This window comes from Zootoca vivipara, chromosome 13, assembly GCF_965207765.1.
Source record: "Zootoca vivipara chromosome 13, rZooViv2.hap1.1, whole genome shotgun sequence".
NCBI classification, from domain to species: Eukaryota; Metazoa; Chordata; class Lepidosauria; order Squamata; family Lacertidae; genus Zootoca; species Zootoca vivipara.
Window position 1 is genome coordinate 43,253,527 of NC_142596.1, and position 19,060 is coordinate 43,272,586.

The 19,060-nt window shown below is 42.9% G+C and overlaps 1 protein-coding gene across 4 annotated transcripts in view; it reads right to left on the bottom strand.

Moving 5' to 3' along the window:
- Positions 1 to 2,634: 2,634 nt before the first annotated feature.
- Positions 2,635 to 19,060, bottom strand: part of LMTK2 (lemur tail kinase 2) — a 46,484-nt gene continuing 30,058 nt past the window's right edge. The window contains exons 8-14 of one of the 4 annotated variants that reach the window (XM_035131628.3): positions 18,509 to 18,593; positions 16,751 to 16,872; positions 15,720 to 15,869; positions 12,524 to 15,350; positions 9,932 to 10,067; positions 8,631 to 8,879; positions 2,635 to 7,597 (exon numbers count right to left, since the gene is read on the bottom strand). In XM_035131628.3, the coding sequence (XP_034987519.2) occupies positions 7,569 to 7,597; positions 8,631 to 8,879; positions 9,932 to 10,067; positions 12,524 to 15,350; positions 15,720 to 15,869; positions 16,751 to 16,872; positions 18,509 to 18,593 (3,598 nt within the window). In that variant the 3' untranslated portion in view covers positions 2,635 to 7,568. Of the gene's footprint in view, positions 7,598 to 8,626; positions 8,880 to 9,931; positions 10,068 to 12,523; positions 15,351 to 15,719; positions 15,870 to 16,750; positions 16,873 to 18,508; positions 18,594 to 19,060 lie in introns of all 4 variants that reach the window. The other 3 variants (XM_060282499.2, XM_088657289.1, XM_088657290.1) reach the window with 3 other exon arrangements.

Consider the following 19,060-nt stretch of genomic DNA (forward strand, 5'->3'; position numbering starts at 1 on the left):
ACATTTGTATACGGATGTGTAACAACATGCTTCCAACATATGTAAAGAGAAATGGGCGTTACCCTGAGGTTGGATAGGATGAACAGATTGGTAAAGTGGTCGCCGTTGGCAACCCATCCATTGGGTTGTTCAGGTTCAATTCAAGGCGCTATTATTACCTGTAAAGTAGGAATGGGGAACTTGTGGGTCTCAAGATGCTGCCGGACTCCTCCTCCCACCATTCCTGACCATTGGTCAGGCTGGCAGAGGCTGATGGGAGTTGGGAGTCCAATAACCCCTGGATAGTTATAGGTTCTCCGCCCCTCCAGTGAAGCCTTAAATAGCTAGGGACCTTAGAGTGGATTGTGGGTGGTGCTGTGGTCTAAACCACTGAGCCTCTTGGGCTTGCTAATCAGAAAGTCGGCAGTTCAAATCCCCATGGCGAGGTGAGCTCCCGTTGCTCGGTTCCAGCGCCTGCCAACCTAGCAGTTCAAAAGCACGTCAAAGTGCAAGTAGATAAATAGGTACCGCTCCAGTGGAAAGGTAAACGGCATTTCTGTGCGCTGCTCTGGTTTCTGTGTTCCGTTGCGCCAGAGGTACCTTAGTCTTGCTGGCCACATGACCCGGAAAAACTGTCTGCGGACAAACACTGTCTCCCTTGGCCTGTAAAGCGAGATGAGCGCCGCAACCCCAGAGTCGTTTGCGACTGGACTTAACTGTCAGGGGTCCATTACCTTTACCTTTTAAAGTAGAGCTAAGCAGACTTGCAGAATTTGCTTCTATTATTATTATTATTATTAGCCAGTTCCACCATCTAAATCCAGATGCAGTGGTTTGGGCAGAGCCACAAGTAAAATGATGGATCATGGAAAAGAGCAAATTACTGACTGCATCCCCCCCCCTCGAGTCGCATACACTAGAATGCCCTGCATATGAAAGTGCTAAACCTACATTACCAGCATTACTAATTATTAGTCATTTTCCCTTCCTAGAAATGAACTCAGAAGTGATATATGAAAACAAAGATTAAAACAAGAATGAAAACAACACAACGCACTCATGTAGTCATGAAAAGGCATTGGGTTCCCCTTTTTTATTCTGCTCTTTTATATAATTTGGCTGCTCTCATAACTGGTCTCTGGGCGTTGATCTTTTATTAGCCACTTATAATTTTTAACAAAGCTTAATAAAGCTTAATAAACAACTATCAGACTTTTAGAAGACATATGAGGCAGCCCTGTTTAGGGAAGCTTTTAATATTTGATAAATCATTGTATTTTAATACAGTGGTACCTCTGGTTACAAATGCTTCTGGTTACAAATGCTTCTGGTTACAAATGCTTCGGGTTACGAACTCCGCTAACCCTGAAGTAGCTGCTCCTGGTTGCGAACTTTGCCCCAGGATGTGAATGGAAAATGCGCACCAGATGCGCACGGGCAGCGGGAGGCCCCATTAGCGAAAGCGCACCTCAGGATAAGAACGGTTTCAGCTTAAGAACGGACCTCCGGAACAAATTAAGTTCGTAACCAGAGGTACCACTCTATTCTGCTGGAAGCCGCCCAGAGCGGCTGGGGAAACCCAGCCAGATGGGCGGGATATTGATAAATAAATAATAATACAAATAATAATTACTACAAAGCACTGTTTTCAGGTGAAGCAGCATGTTATCACCGGTCAATCACAAAGCTGGTTGCTCCCTGGAGCTCAAATGTACAACTAGTGAAGGTAAAGGGACCCCTGACCATTAGGTCCAGTCATTACCGACTCTGGGGTTGCGGCGCTCATCTTGCATTATTGGCCGAGGGAGCCGGAGTACAGCTTCCAGGTCATGTGGCCAGCATGACAAAGCCGCTTCTGGCGAACCAGAGCAGCACACGGAAACACTGTTTACCTTCCCGCTTGGAGCGGTACCTATTTATCTACTTGCACTTTGACGTGCTTTCGAACTGCTAGGTTGGCAGGAGCTGGGACAGAGCAACGGGAGCTCACCCTGTCGCAGGGATTTGAACCGCCGACCTTCTGATCGGCAAGCCCTAGGCTCTGTGGTTTAACCCACAGCTCCACCTGCGGCCCATAAAAATGTACAAATGTACAACTAGTTGCGCTCAAATGCTCAACTACGACAGAAGCAATCTGTGCCAGAGTCCTGGAGAAAAAGCTACCGCAGCAGAAGCGACCCACCTTTGGGTAGCAGTCGACAGTGGTTGCCACCACAGCAATGGCGTCAGACCTGAGCGAGAGCAGCTATGGCAAACCCAAGGGGCACAACACAGCCAGGAGAAAGAGGAAAAAGCAGGTGTTGTAGTATGCCATTTGTACCAAGGCCAGTCCTCAAAACTTGTCAATCCTGTTGCTGATATCTGGCTGTGCTAACTTCACCATGATCAAATGCCATAATTAAAGAACCTGTTCTATTCACCCTGGCAAGCTGTCATTGTCTGTGCCCTCCACCCCGAAGACTGGTTAACGGTACTTTTTAAAACTTAATCCTAAAATCTCCTGCATCAACAGTGAAAAAAGATGTGGCGTCATTATTGTAACAATCACCCCACTTGACATATACCCAAAGGCAAGGAGGAACCATAGCTCATTGGTGAAAGCTTCATGTCGCCTCAGGTTAGGTGGCAGTATGAAATGGAGATGGGACACCAGGATTTATAAATATATACCTTTATTTTTATTTTGCATATTAAATAAGGTTCTTTAAATTACAAGCAGTCTTGAATCACACTATGCATGATCAATGTACAGTAGAAATATTACAGTTTTAAAATTTACACAATTTAAAGACAAATTCGACCTGAAATTTCATTGACTAGAATATTGCCATAAACCTCATACCTGTATTAAATTTCCAATAGGAAAACCTCTCCCCTATGATTTTGTAACATAAATTTCCTCATTTACAAATAGAATAAAACACTGTATATACACACAGATACCATTTACCATTAGGTTACAGCTACCACTGTGCAAGATCAGACGATTTATTAAATGGAACCAAACATAATAAACTCATTCAAGTTTCATTTGAAAATAAAAATAAAAACCAGGCTGGTGGTACTGAACACTTTCTCCTCTCTTCTGTACGCTCATCTCAACAATTTGCCCTTAAAGACTTGATTATTATTTTTAAAGAAAGGTTATTTTATACAACTTAAAGCTGAATTTATTTTTATTTTTTACACTCCATTCTTATTTTTAAGGCTATTTCTTATAAGGCTAATAAATTTCCAATTCCATCTTCCAATCTAAATAGCCATTTTACCCGCAATGCAATTTTAAACTGAGTGGATAATTGTGTCTACCCCCCCCCCAACCTTCCTAACTAAGCTGTCTCCCTCTCAAAAAAAGACAAAAGAATCAGAACTGCATATAAATCAATCTAAAACACTGATTTTTAAAAAGTAGGCATGAATGGCTCTCATTAGTGCTCCATTAAGTATTTTTTTTTTAAAAAAAAGAGAATCCATTTCCAATAAAAGCAGTGGCTTTCCCCTTCTCACTTGTGCACAGAACTTGGAAAATTATTTATCAATTAAAACTCTCTTCATTTTGAATTGCTGCATTGCAAACGTTACTTTACAGGGGTGGGATCTGGGTGAGGGGAACGCATGACCTACTGAGTTGTATCCAAAGCTAACCCAACTCAAAGAGTAAATCCATTGGAATGAATGAAGTTGACTGACTTTCAGTGGGTCTACTCAGAGTACAAGTGGCATTGGATACCACCCTCCATCTTTCAGCCTGGGCCTCTCTGAACTGCTACACCAACCTGGCCATTATGAAAAGTCCAGCTCCAATTTACAAAACACATGGCCCCTGCAGGGGAATAGCAAGAGCACAGCTGCACTGGTACAATTGTGGCGCTGATGCTCCCGGTTCCAGGGCTTATTAACAACCCCACAAAATTGGGTGTTAAATAAGCTCTTGCTAATGCCTTGCTCTGTTCCCCAAGTGACTCTTCTTCCTCACCTTGGAGCAGCAAAGACAAGAGACCCCTTCAACAGCCAAAACTTTCTGGCTGGGCTCTGGTGCCTTCAGAAGAATCACAGGAGAAGAACTTTACAACATAAAGCTTCTTCCTAGCAATTCATCCTTAAAACTGGGGGGTCAGGGTGGAATTGCTTGCTAAAAGTTTTAACATGCAGCTGTTTAAATGTACAGGTGATCTACTGGGGGGGGGGCAGTGGGGAAGGGGAGAGAAGCAGCAACCCTAAACACATGCAGCAGCAACAGCAGCAGCGAAGGTTGGGATAAGATGTTAATTCTTGGATTTGCACGTCTAGTCCTAAAGACACCACCCTCCTTTAAAAACACAGGCTTTTAAGTATGAAGGAAACATACAACTCCCGCCACCCCCTTGAAGAGAACTGTTACTCGCAACCACCACCACAAATGCTAACCTGCTCAAATCTTGCAAAACACACAACTGTCATCTGGGTAACTAAGGTGCGAAAGGACAAAGAAGTCAGCTTGTGAACCATGCAGCAAAGAAACCATGTAGAGGGTTTAAAAGGTATAAATTTGGTCTTCAAGTGACTTGTTAGGGCTACTAGCCTGTGTGTGTGTGTGTGTGTGTGTGTGTGTGTGTGTGTGTGCACGCACGCGTGCTTTAAAATACACTCGTTTTAAGAGCTTTTGGTTAGTTACAGGTGCCTCACAATATCATTTTGCCCACTATGAGAGAGTTTTGTGTTCACGGGATGTACTCTGAAATTCTGTCTTGCTAATGACACAAATGGACTCTGGGATCTCACCACAGAGTGGAAGAACAAGCGTCAGAGATAGCGACTTTGCATTTCATATGGCCAAAGCAACAAGTGTGTGTTACAGTCTGTGGAGTTGTTTTTTTTTTTAAGCCTCCCTCATCATTAGTGCCAGCCTTATGAATCCATTCCAGGAAGTGTTTTCTATTGCCCCCACCCCACCCCCTACCCCGGACAGCCCTGAAGCCACTTAATGCATCAGATGTTAGGCTTGTGGCTGGCTGCATCTCCAAACTGTGTGAATTCCCCGTGTGAATTCCAATCTGGGAGTAAGCAAGCCAACTTCTATCTGCAGCATGAGACTTTGGAGTGCCGATTCTTTGGCAAAAGGGGGCAGGAAGATGCCTCAAGCACCCAGAAAAAATGCAGTCATGAGGAAAGTGAGATTAGGGTATTCATAATTTTCACACTTTAAAAAAAAGATTGGATAAAAGCAAAGAATACTACCAATGCACCCCTTTACGTCATAAACCAGGGGTGGCTAAGCTGTTCCTCTCCTGAGGCTGTAGGGCTACAACTCCCACCATCCCTAACCACTGGATATGCTGGCTGGGGCTGATGGGAGTTGGAGTCCAACAGCATCTAGAGAGCCACAGCTTATCTCCTTGCCATAAACTAAGCCTGAAGTCATAAACCACAAAGTTAGGGAGCCTATACTTTCTACTGCACAATTCCACATATTGCTGAAAACTCTGTAGGGCAGGTTCACTTTTGTGTTTCCTTGCTTTTAATTTTATTACATTAACAAAAAGCAGAAAGAGGAAGAAACAACCTAATGCAACTTTAAAAATCTCCCTACTTGACTCTGGCCTGTCCAAAAGAGGAAGAACCATTCCAAATAGACCCAAGGCTATAGTGTGTATTTTGAAAATTAATTCAGTGCACATTAAAATTTGCTCCTCCAAGAACAAACATTGTGGGATACTCCAAACTGACAGTATAGCTTTAGAGAAAAGTTGGCACATGAAATGATGTTGCGGGCAAATGCTTGAAGCAATACATGTCTCAAGCTGTTCTATTAATTTTTCGTTAGGACTTCTGAGTTCCTTGTGTAATAGGGGAATCCATAACTCACAGTTTTAATGCACTTCAATTTCTGCCCTCTGCAGGGCTCATGAGAACCAGCCTGGCTGAAGGAGAAGGGCAAAGGAAAGCTCTCAATACTTTCATACATTCTTTGATGAGAAGGTTTAAAAGATACCAATTTTCATGCCATTTACAGATGTTCTCAGGCCTTAAGCAGAAAGAAACCTGTGCAGGTCAGCTAGATAGCTTAATTTTTAAAAAAAAACAAAACATTTTTTTACACACTGCCAAAGCTGAGGCTGCAACACACATTTTACAGCTCAAGTGCTCATTTTAAGAGTGAGACGGGGGGGGGGGGGAGACGGTACCCTGCAGCTTATATTCTGAGTTCACCATACTTAGGAGAGCTATACACTAAACCCCTTCCTATTTTATAAATGTCAGAGTAGCTTTCCAACAGCAACACAGAGCTCTGGCAAGGGATTTAAAAGCTCTGAAAGATCTGGGTCTAATAACACACTGCCAATTAGCCCTTAAGTTTCTATCAGCCATCCTTAAGGTATTAGAACTATCAGTTTTGCATGGAAACCTGCAGTATGTGCCAACTACAGCAGGCACAGAAGACCCAAATCTCTATTGAAGATTGGTTCTCAAATATCCACAGGTGACGCAACAGAGAACCCAGGGAGACCCAGCAAGCCTGCTCTACTAAAGCTGCTTCTTTAGAGAAACCTAACTTCAAACACAAAGAGAAACAGCAACGGCATGAGTCAACACATCCCCTTTTACATTGCATCAGCAGAAATGTGAACAGTTCCCTGAAGATGAGATGAGCGATTCAAGAAGTTACCCAGTAACCAAGACCATCATTTAAGGACACACACACACACATGGATATTGAGTCTTGGGTGCGGAGGGAAGCAAACAGAAGAATGTTACAACACCACAATTTTTTTTAGCCAACTATAACTAAAAAGTCAGTTCGTTGACCACTGTACTGCAAATGGGAATATAAGAAAGTGAATTACCCTTTTAGAAAAGGGGAGAGCATACAAAGCTCCAGAAATTATAAAAACAGGAAGACTCAAGCTCTGTATACCCCGACAAGTACGCTGTGCAAAAAGGGGCACAGGAGCACAAAGCAAACCAGTTAGGCAGGTAAAGGACCCCAACAATTTCCATCAATCAAGAAGCAAAGAAGAATGGCTTTGTACAACGCAGAGGGACCTGGGAAGGGCAGTTACTAGTGCATCTGCAGCTAAGCAAGGTGTGAAGTCTTTGAAATATGGCTTTCTACACAACAGCTCTCAAGTCAGGCAGCTTCAATTGACATAGCCACCTTCTGCTCAGCTATGTACAATTTTACATGTTCATATAGATAATACATTGAGAATACAAAAGGGTATGGTACAATCCTATATATAAACCAGAGCATAACTTGTACATATTTGTTACAAATTGTCTGCAGGATACTTCAAGTACTTTGGGGAGAAGTAGGGGAGGGGAGAGAAGGGGAAAGCTAGCACATGATATATATTTTTAAAGGAAATGCAAAATGCACCAGTTTTCAAAAAACAGTACACTACAAAAAGTAACATCCACCTTCGAGTTCAGGTCTTGGTCTAATATTGCCTTCAGGGTGTGCAAACATCTTGATTATTGGATTTCAGCGGGTCTGCTTTGTTTTCAGATGCAAGAAGGTAGTCGTTTTCGAAAACGAAAATATTGGCGGTTAGGCAAAAAGCAGACGTGACCCCCCACAAAACGATGACCATGCACCGAGGGAAGAAGCTTCAGTCTTTTTCTCCATCTTCACTGCTCCCTGTTGAGAGACACGAGGCTATTAGAGGGTGAGGCTTTGGATATTCTGCCTCCAGAATGAGTTCCTTAAGACTGTGGATTCCTCCCAAGGCCTGTTTCCCAGGGACCTTTTCCTAAAAAAGCTCTGCTGAAATTGCAGCGGGCGGGTGTGAAAGTATTTGAAAGAACATGGATGCATTTTTGTGCAAATCAAATACAGATTGTACCATAATAGTTCCCCAGCAGTTTGGGCCGCTTCCCCCTCCTCCAAAAGTGAGATTCTGACGTTTAAAAAGCACCTGAATTATCCATCTCCTGTTATGAAATCAACCCCGGGGACACAGCTGGAAGTCTGTCAGGCACAACTGTCTAAATCACACAGTTCAATGTCAGGACATAATAGAGCTAACTACACTATTTAAACACTGGCCTTAATGATAAACAAGCAAATACTCCTATCTAATCAGCACTCTGCTGAACCTAATATAAGCTCGTATACCAAACACCAAGGACCCACAAGCACCAGGGGCATTTAGGTGCTCAAAAAATATCCGAGTTTTATGATTAAAAGTAATAATAATCTAGCCAGTGGTGAACTTGCTTATTTGGTGTGCTTTAAATTCTGAAGGACTTGGGCAAAACAAGAGTCAGTTCAGCGCTTGCACCACTCCTATTCGTTTCCAGTGAAGACGGGGCAAGAGAACTACCTACTGGGCTGCATAGGCCAGACATATCTACCTGAGATTTTACTCTCTGTTCTGCCACCTAAAATCCACCCACCTTGCCACACAGTAAAGCCACTTCTACAGGTGAGCTGCAATATGGCGCCAAAGAAAAGGGAGTAGTAGGTATAAATCAGAAAAAGTCAAATACATAGGGATTAAAAAGGACAGCCATGAACAACAACAAGCTATTTAGGAAAAGGGTGGGCAGAAGGTAGAACAGGATCTACTTTCCTTACTCACAATTTTATCATCTTTTAATAATCGCTTGAGCAAGCATTGCTCGAAAACCATACTGATGTAACAAACTAGGGCTTGAAGGAAAATACTTGCCTCCCTGTTCAATATCAGAATCCGTAAAGTGAGTGAGCGAGAAGCTTGCAATGTTTGCTGGAGAGATAGAGAACCTGGAGTAAGGTAAAGGATTCGACCAGTTTTGTTCAGAGCTTCGAGGCAGTGGTGGTGGGGAGAAGTACTTTGAGGTCTGAAGAGAAGGCTTGGAACTAATGAGGCTGTTTGCTGCCTTTGCTATGAAAGAGGGCTCTGGAGAAGAGAAGTCATCGTCCCATTCAAAACCTCCACCTAGAACAAACCACACACACATTAAAATAGAATAAAAATCTGGAGAAAATGCCGAAATCTCCAGGGAATGGAACTTGCAATTAGTTCAGAGAAGATTCTCTCCTCTCTGTGGATTAGGCTTATAGCCAGTATCAGAAATCTTTAAATGCATCAACTGAAGCAGACGAACGGCATGAAAATTGGACATATGATAATGAAGCACACACATGCTATATTTTCCTACTTCTAAGAGCACAAAACCAGATTTTTTTAATCCTAAGGTAAACACATGGACAAAATAGGGGCCTATAAAAAAATAAGGTGATGCATTACACTGATTTTTGCAAAGTGAAGCACAGAGTATGTCACCAGATTCCCTTATATATTCTCTTCGGTAGGGATGGATGGTATACAAGGAACAAACTCTTCTGGTTGGTTTTCTCCTTGCAGACCACCACACTTCCTTAAATTTTAACTTAAATCTGAATATTTACACTGAAAAGTGGAATTTCTGTTCAGCATGTGATCAACATTTAAAAGTTATTTCGGAGCTTTGTCCTTTATTTTCAGGTAGTCAATAGGGTGGGTGACCTAGCAAATTCTAAAGGCATCAACAGAAGCTTCACAAGTGAAAGGAAACCACAGTTAAAGCAAAGTAAGGGTGGTTATCCTATCTATACAGAGGAATCTGCCTCATAATGAGAGACACCGTTGGCCTACCTGGCACAGTACTGTCTGGCATCAACTCTCTAAGCTTCCAGACAAGATTACTATCCCTATCCAATCTAGAGCTCCACTACTAAGCCATGGTCCTTCTTTTAGGATCATTGTAACGCCAACATCTTTATGGGAAAATTGCAATTGGTTTGAACTGAAGTAAGCTTGGTTTTAGATTAATCATTGGTAGTAATACAAAATTCCAAGTTATCCACATCACCAATGAACACAGCCGGTTAGAACAAGCATTCAAGCAAAGAAACGAGTGGAAGAAAACGTACTTCTTTTGCTTGGGAACTTTGCATCTTAATTTTATAAAGGAATACACTTAAACTTGCAAGGCAAATATTAAGTACCTTCTTCGTCTGTAGAACTTTCTGAATTTGTAAATTTATTCAAGTAACCAGGGCCTGAAGCGGGAACAGGAGTGTTATCAGAATCTGATTGGTTTGATTCTGTAGCACGATTTCCGAGCTCTTTGGTTGGTGTTTCCTAAAAAATAATCCAAAGAAATACTATTACTTCCATTATCGTATGCATGTGATGCTTCACCAGTTGAAACCATATTGAAGATCTACAGTGTAGTATTTCAAAGCAGCCCAGATTTCCTTGGTCTTGGGGGATAGGGGTGGGGATGTTGATGTACTACAGAATCATAGAATTGTAAGGAACCCTAAGGATCATCTAGTCCAGGGGTCCCCAAACTTTTTCAGCCAGGGGCCGGTCCACCGCCCTCAGAGCCTGTGCTGGGCCGGACTATTTTTTTTTTGGGGGGGGGAGCCAAAATCCTATACACATTGCAGATCGGCAGGTAGCGTGGGCGGCGGGTGGCCAGCGGCAGCGGTGGCAAGGGCCCAATCCAGCCCTATGGCAGGTAGCGCGGGCGGCGGGAGGGCCCGATCCCGCAGCAGTGGAGACAGCGGGGAGAGCCCGATCCAGCCTCGCAGCAGCAGCAGGGGGGGGCACGATCCTGTGAGCGGCGGAGACAGCGGGGAGAGCTGGATCGCGCGCACAGCGGCGGCGATTGCGGGCCCGATCCACGGTGGGGAGAGTGCGATCGCACGCGCGCAGCAGCAGCCAATTGCGGGCCCAGATCGTGGTGGGGAGATAGCGATCGCGCGCGCAGCGGCAGCCGATCGCGGGCCCGGTTTGCGGCGGGGAGAGCGTGATCCGGCCCTATGGCAGGTAGCGCGGGCGGCGGGAGGGCCCGATCCCGCAGCAGCGGAGGCAGTGGGGAGAGCCTGATCTCAAACCCTGGCCAAGGCATCTTCAAACCTAATTGCCTGATGGGGAAACTTTTGGTATGGGGAGTCACCATACTCGCAGAGGGTTACCAACAGCCATGGCAGGCCATGGGGTAACGTAGCAGTCCCCCAGTAACATCTTCTGTGACCGGACCTCCAGAAAGAACCACAGCTCCCACAATACAGCACCCCCAAGTACCAAAAAGATTCCTACCATATAAAACCTTTTGTGTGGATCAACACACCAAAAGATCTTGGTAAAACATAACTCAATTATTTTGGACAGCACTCAAAAGTTAAGAAACTCTGCACCATTCCGCAAACCTAATCATGGTTCATTTCTAGAGGTCTGGGTTTTTTTGTTTTGTTGCTTTTTTATATAATTAGAGGCCTCAATTTGCTGTGCTAGTTTGCTTTCCCACAAGGTATAAAAGGCACCTTGTGGCCTATCTTATTACAGAAGTAGGAACTAGATACACAACCTTGGACTTTACTGTAAAGTAGGTCAACTATTTTCAGAGAGAGGGAGAGGGAGTGTACACACATAACCGTTCTAACTCTCAAAGAACTACAGGCAACCCATGTTCTTCACAATCACAATTGCAGGTTACAGTGACCACCCATTGTTTCAAGCCCCATGGGCTTCTTTGCTTAAATCATTGCCATTTAGTGCAATTAGGAGGAGAGTTTCATAGAGTTATTGCAGCATGGCTCAGGATGATATATTCCTTTATTGAAGACCACTTCTTCTTAGTGGGACACTGACTAGGAAAATTACAGGTAATCTGAATATTTTAGTTATATTTAATTGTATTTACCTACCTCTGCCACAAACATGGTATGGACTAAACAGGACAGATCGAGGTGCTCATAAACTTGTCCTATGATGCTCTTTTTTTAGAATGAACAATCAACTCCAATCACCCATCTTAGTTCAAACCCTTAAAAATCATGTGGGACAACAGGAATTCAGGCTTTTCCCTTCCTTTTATGATTTAACACAGCTTGTGTGTCGTGGTAATGATTTATTGTGAAAGCACCAAACTGTATGAAGAGGAAACAAACCACGACCTCTGGCCTTAGCATTACACCCAAACCAAGGTTTGTTTCACTCCAAAAGGTACCATGGTTCATCAGAGCAGAACCGCAATCTGTAGTTTAGACATTGCGCTAAGCCAGAGACAGCAGAGTAGGCACAATCAAATCGAGCACACCTTTTTATGGCTTACCGTGATCAGTGTGCATATCCATTACTTGCACAGCTTTTGAAAACACAGGAAGAGCCTGCAGGATTAGGCCAGTGGCCCATCTGGCCCTGCATCCTGTTCTCACAGTGGCCAACCAAAAGTCCATGGGAAAGACGCAAGCAGGGCCTGAGCTTATCAGCACTCTTCCCCACCTGAGATTCTCTGATCTCTATCATGAACTCCCGCAAACACACAATATTTAGATTTTAATAGATTATGAAAACTCTGGCCTCCAAGATTATGTGGCTATTCTCTCTTCTCCTCCCCTACCTCCTTGCACAAACTTGCCACAGTGAGCCCAAGGTTTCCAATTTGATGGTGTTTCCTGCTTGGCAGGGGGTTGGACTGGATGGCCCTTGTGGTCTCTTCCAACTCTATGATTCTATGACCATGATCTTTCCACCACCAGCAGGCATTTACATTTTAGAGAACAAATAACGAGAAAAACATCAGATACCTGATCGAAAAGATAGACTGTGACATCATCAAAGAATGTTACTGCTTTCCTCTCATTCTTCATAAAGTTTTCAGAAGGGTTGTTCTGCCCTGGTGGCTTCGGATGTTTTAACAAGCTCCTTAGATGTTTGCCATCATCGCTATCAGTAAGGATCACTGGTACTTGATGGACAATTTCCTCATCGCTGTCAGAGCTAAGTCCATGCAAGTGGAAAGTTCTCATATCATCCTCAGAATCATCACTGTTCTCATCTTCTTCATCAGCATCATCCCCATCCACTGATAGATCAAGCATCCCAGAAACATCAAGTTTTCCAAGGTATTTTCCTTCGATGTCTGGCTCTTTCAACTTATTATGACCTTCAAAATGGCACACTAAGGATTTCTCCAACACTTCAGCAGGGCCATACAAGTTAGGGGTGAGCTTTATCTCTCTCTCAGGAAGGAAGTCTGCTGTGTTAGTGCCTGTGCAAGAGACACTTCTGAGGGAATCCTCATATATGATCTCAATGTCATCTTCATCAGTAGCCTCTAGATCTACCACAGGTAGCAATGAAGCTGTATTGTCACCTTTATGAAGACACTCTAGATTTGTTTCAGCGGTCTCCAGCTTCTCCTCCAACTCTACCTGCAAGCGTGAGTTCATTATGAACTGGTCACTGGCTACTTGATCATCACTTGACCGATTTTCTGCATTTTTATTCTCTTCTATTTCAAAGTAGTCACTGCACATACCACCCTCTGTTCGTACTTGAGCGTCTGTCAATGTATTTATAACCTCAGATTTCTTATCTAGTTCAGAATCGTTATCAGAAAAATAGGCAGAATCCCTGTACGAATTCTGGATGCCACCAAAAGAAGTCTTAGAGATGCCTTCAAATGTATCCATGGTATCTGCTGTGCCTAAGTCTGTATTGACATCTGACGACAGAATGACCATAGGCTTATCATGCAAAAGACCATCACCAGCAGCACTGGACAAAGCCATGTCTTCATTGGAGTTGCTGCCAACAAGGTGTGAAGTCCATTCAGGAGACTCCAGGTTTTCAGTTTCATAGCCACTGTCAGCAGGTTTATCAGGTGGCAAAGGTTTCTGGGGGCTCTGACCCACTAAAGACTCTAAGACCTCAATAACATCTAATGAATCCAATGAGTCTGGTGTATCAACAGACTGCCCCATGCTCTGTGTGGGAGCTGATAAACTGTCCTCCAGTAGACTGTCGTGACTTGTACGGTCTGAAGGAAGGACAGACAAAAGTGCAATATCCTTGACCGGGGTCTCCTTGTTACATTTCTGAACCTCGGTTAAAGTTTCGTCCGTTGGCTCCAGAATATACTCATCACCTTGCTCTAATCCAGTTGGCTTACTCTTCAGATCCTCTTGAGCATGGAGTCCAGTGCTATGACAGGGGCTACTCCCATTAGTTTGGTTTTTGGCATTCATGGGCAACGTTTCATTAAAGCCAGCTTCAGAGACTTGATCCATGTCAAGGTAAGAGTAATCAATACTGCAGGCAGAGTTATCATTAACTTCTATGTTAGGAGAGGGTTTTTCAGTTCCTGATAAGGGGGATACCTCCTCCTTATCCACAGCAGGTGACCTAGGAGACATTTGACCTTGCATAAGGTGCTGGGGCGGAATACTTTTGCTTTTATTTGTGCTCATTTGCACAAAATGTTCGTCTTCATGGACTGGAGAATTCCCAGCCATTTTAAGTCCAACCCCCAGAGAGTTTGTATTTGGTGGATCTAGCATTTTTGTGTTGTCAGATGCTATTTTTAAGTCACCACCACCAGTTCTGTTACTCAGTGCCCCCTTTAGTAAATTGTTCTCTTGAAGGAAAAGAAAGTTATCCGACAGCTCTTCTGAAGTCAGTAAGCTAGGATCAGACTGCATTATGATATCCTCCTGCAAGCAAACAGCTTCACTTTCAGAAGCATGTTTGGGACTTCCCTTCTGGAGCTGATCAACTACAGACCCCTCAAGACCTGAATATGAAACTGCTTCAAGTTCGACATGAATATCATTTAGATCAGCCACCTCAAACCTATTTCTCGTATCTGTAAATTGTTCCATTCTGTCGATATCACTAAATATATCTTGGAAAGGACTTTCAGGACAATGAACATGGAAATCCTGTTCCTTGGGATATGTATTGTAATGGAGAGAGTCCCTATCTGTAGTGGATTCAGCAACAAAGTCCCCAAGAACTATGAAGTGAGAGTTTTTGTCCTTTACAACTGCATGACTGTTCATGTCAGTCATCAATATAGAATCCTGGTTATCAAAGTTTACACTATTGTCTCTGCTCTTCTCTTCTAACTGGATGTAATAATCATTTCCAACAGAAGGCTTTTGGGCATTAAACACGGGAAGTTCCCCAGCGACACGAAGCACATCCTGCCCACTTTCAACTTGATCCCCAGGTCCTTGCTCCGTAAGTGTGTTCTCAAAAACCTCCACTGGGAAGAAGATATTGGTATAAGCCATTCCCTCATCAGGATTTGCCTGGCTGCATTCAAAGTGGTCTTGTTTGGCTGCTTCCCAGATGCATTCAAAGTTGAGCCCTCGACTTGTTTCAGTTACCGTGAGAACTTCTTCCATCTCACGGCCAAACCTGTTGCCTGTGAAATGGTCCAGGATTGGAAAGGCAGAGTTACCAGAGGACTCTCTGTTTGAAGTATCAGGCTTGAGATCATTCCACTGATCAGGATCAATCACCGAATCCCTTTGACTTTGCATACGGAGAAACGTTAGAAGCTTATGCACTTCGTCTGCTGTTGCTCTCTTGTCTGGAGACAGCCAACAGAACTGCAAAACTTCATACCTGTGAAAAGAACAACATATTCCATTTTCAATAATGTAGGTAATAATGGCCATTAAGAAAAGTCAGTGCTGTATCAGGACAACAATTCCTGTCAATAGGCAATAAGTCTTCTTAAGTTTGAGAAACATGCCAATTGTTTTACTTCTACTTATTAAGTACTTGCAAACTTTTTACTACTGTGACTTATTTTTGGCATTGCAAAAGAGACCTCCCAATATTCAATCTCTGCAGTGTCACAATACCACTAGGTGGTCACAGGGAGCCACAACCTGCCCACTTCTGCCCTTTCCTAGTAGTCTTAAAGGGCTATTTTAAAGACTGATGAAATTAATTGAATATAACTGGATACTTCAAATACTCAGGTTTTACCATCTATCAGAATATGGCTGCTCAAGACAAGGTTCCGAAAGCTTAGTCTGCTTCTCTTTTATGACCTGCACCAGGACTTCATCATCAGATAAATGTGAGTAAGGCTTCACAGCACCGCTGAAAAGCTCCCATAGCGTTACACCTAGTGACCTGCAAAAATAAAAGTCTTCAATAACAAGATGCCAGAACACAACACAATTATCCCATCATGGTACTCAGTCCATAAGCTATGTTGACAGGGATACCAAACACTCTAGGTGTGAAACTCGTTCACTAGCAAGGTCTAGATCCCTAACTCCAAAAGCTCAAATTACAAAACACCCAGCTGTGGAATAATGTGCAAAAACCTACTACTCAATAGTAAATCCCAACCCTGTTACATTGGGGCCTTTGGAGATATATATTATATATGCATGCTAGCAATCCACTCTGCAGATTTGCTTTGAAGGGAACCACTGGACAGTTCTAACACACTCATGTCATTCAGAGGAATGGCTGAAACAATCTCAACAATCTCTGCCTTGCCAATTTCCTCTCTACCTCCTCTGTGTGCAAGGACAGAAAACTTCAATTTTCCCTTTAGAAAGAGGCAGCAGTTTGCCATTACGTATGAATTCATAGGATTGTGGTTTGTTCTGAATACTGTTACAAGAAACCAGAATTTCAAACCATGGTTTGAAACTCCAGTTTATTTTTAACGTATGGTATTTTAAACAAACCAGAATTCTTTGAGTTTGTACAAAGCAGCAAACCGCAGTTTGCTTTAAGTGAAAGCAGAAGCTCTTTTCCCTTTCCCCTTTCACAGTCTACAATCACTTTCAATGATTTTGACCAAATATGGGTGATGGTGGTCCCTTCAGATATTGCTGGACTCCAGCTCCTATCAGCCCCAACCAGCACAGCCACAGAATGATAGGAGCTATAGTCCAACACCTAGAGAGCCACAGATGTCCCAACCCTGGCCAAGATCTCCCTCTGAACCAGGCCAAACACTTTCAATTAAGCAAAGCCTTAGACTATTGTTTCCATACCAGATATTACTGTACTTTGTTTGCTCAGCTGTTAACAGTCTGTCCTGAAAGCTAGTCACCAGCTCTGGTGCAGTCCATCGAAGAGGCACAAGCTTCTTTTCATCTGTTTCAATATAATCTTCCTATTATATCAAGGAAAGAGACAAAAAAATTCAAAGGGCAAACAAAAACCATACACTGTCAAATGCTGTTTTTTCCTCTCATGCCTCAGATTCCTTGGAATTAGAGAACCCTTGAATTGCCTTTGGAAAAAAGAAAGGTCAGCACAAGGGAACCGAAGCCAAAAAACACAATGAAGGTTCAAAATGATGCTAAAGTTGGAGGAAATATTGGGGATTGCAATGTGCCCAACGTGTTTTGGAGTAGAGTCTTTCAGAAGTAAATGTCATAAATAAATCACTACCAAAAAATGAACAGAAATCTCTTTGCCCCAGAAGGTGGAAATACTCTGAAATGTATTGGGCAAAATCCAGTATTTAATTCTATGGCTGAATTTCCTATTGATTTAGTTCAACTGAAAAATCAATAAGTAATGATTAACTTAGTCTGTATAACAGGCTTTTTGGCATCTGTAGCTTCTGGCTAGCCTTTCTGCATTGGAAACCTGCAAACCTGCAATTCAGTGCTCTCCTAGACATCTGTGGCAAGTAATAATTCCCTATACTTCAGCACTGCTGCCGTAGGAACTGAGCTAGTTGCACAGCCTCCCTACTACTGTCTCTTAGCAGAGAAGCACTGTGGAAGCTATATGGTGGAAGGGGGAAAGTGAAAGCTACATGCTCAACATTATCCTGTAGCAACAGAGCAGTGCTATAGAAGTTGGGTGCATGGACCATCTTCAGTGCCATTTGTGGCCAGAGAGAGAACTTGGTGACAGCAGAATCAGTAGCATGGAGACAGGAAGCATAAGATTGGGGCAATCAATCAGAATGTCCAGGCAGTGTCTCCTACGGGTTTATGCAGGTCCACATTAAAGTAGACTGCTCAAAAAAACAGACTGGTAGCTAGACCACTAAATTAAAGCATTTAGGTGGAACCTAGTATTTTATTTTATTGATCCATGGCACTCAGGTTTTATAATGCAAAAACAAATTTAAATTGTTTACCAAAAATGAGAAATTTAGCTGTCTGTGACATGCAGAGATAATATTTATTCACCCTAATGACATATATTTCATCCAAACAAGTCTAAATAGCCAGTGTCAACAATCATCGTATGGATAAATTTAGGTACATTCGATGCTCATTAAATGCACTACATGGTGCAAGCAAAGGTGAAATGAAGCTCCAACAAGTTTTCTGTTTAAATGAGAAGCAGCCAATAGTGGTTTGCCATTTTTCCTGGAGGAATGACAGGAGGGAGGATGCAGAAAAAACATTCAGGGGAAGGATTAAGTATGCCCTCTCTATGCCTCAGATCAACACCAGAGGCTGCTTTTAATTTTTTAAGGAGTGTTCCTATTCCTACTGGATTCAGTTACCAGCACAAGATTGCACAGGCCTTAATATCAGCAGGATATAGTACCTCCTAAATGGCACAATCCTGATGACATATGCAAATTACTGCACTAGAACAAAAACAGTAGATGGAGAAGATCAGCAAGTCCAGCATAAACAGATGCAACAAAGAGCAGTATAAAAATGGAGATTTCAATGTGCACCATTATCGAGCTACACAATTCTCACAGTTCAGCAAGCCCACACAAAAGAGTAGTTTGTAACTTTAGCCATAGCCATTCTGCAAATGTGTCAACTTACCTTATACCTACTGAATCCTATTCCATAATCCCCCACTTTTACGTTTAGATCGGATGTAAGGAAGCAGTTGCGTAAGGCTAGGTCACTGGGAAAAAATATCAAAAATACTGCAATGAGAACAAAAGTTCACAATAGCTCCTATGATTTTAAAAAAAATCAATAATGTAGCCAAGATCATCTGACACAGCACAATATTAGATTACAGCTTTAAATATAGCACCAGGCATTCAAAAATCATCATGAAACAGACATGTGCTTATCTGAGCCTTGGAGAACCAGAATGGTGAAATGGATCAAAAATTGGACTTTGGCTATAAAGCATGAGTGAAGCTGCAACATTCACTTGGTGATCTTAGGCCAGTCTGCTGCAAATGACATCTTTGTGAACAAACAGCAGCTGGAGGGTGGGGGGGGGAAGAGGGATATATTTGGCAAGAAACAGGGGAAGGGGTCCAGATCAGGGCCCTGCAGCTGTTTTTTCTTCAAAATAGAAAATAGAAGTGGCCAGCTAAACAAGACTTTTTAACAAGCAAAAATTAGGTAGTACGTTGC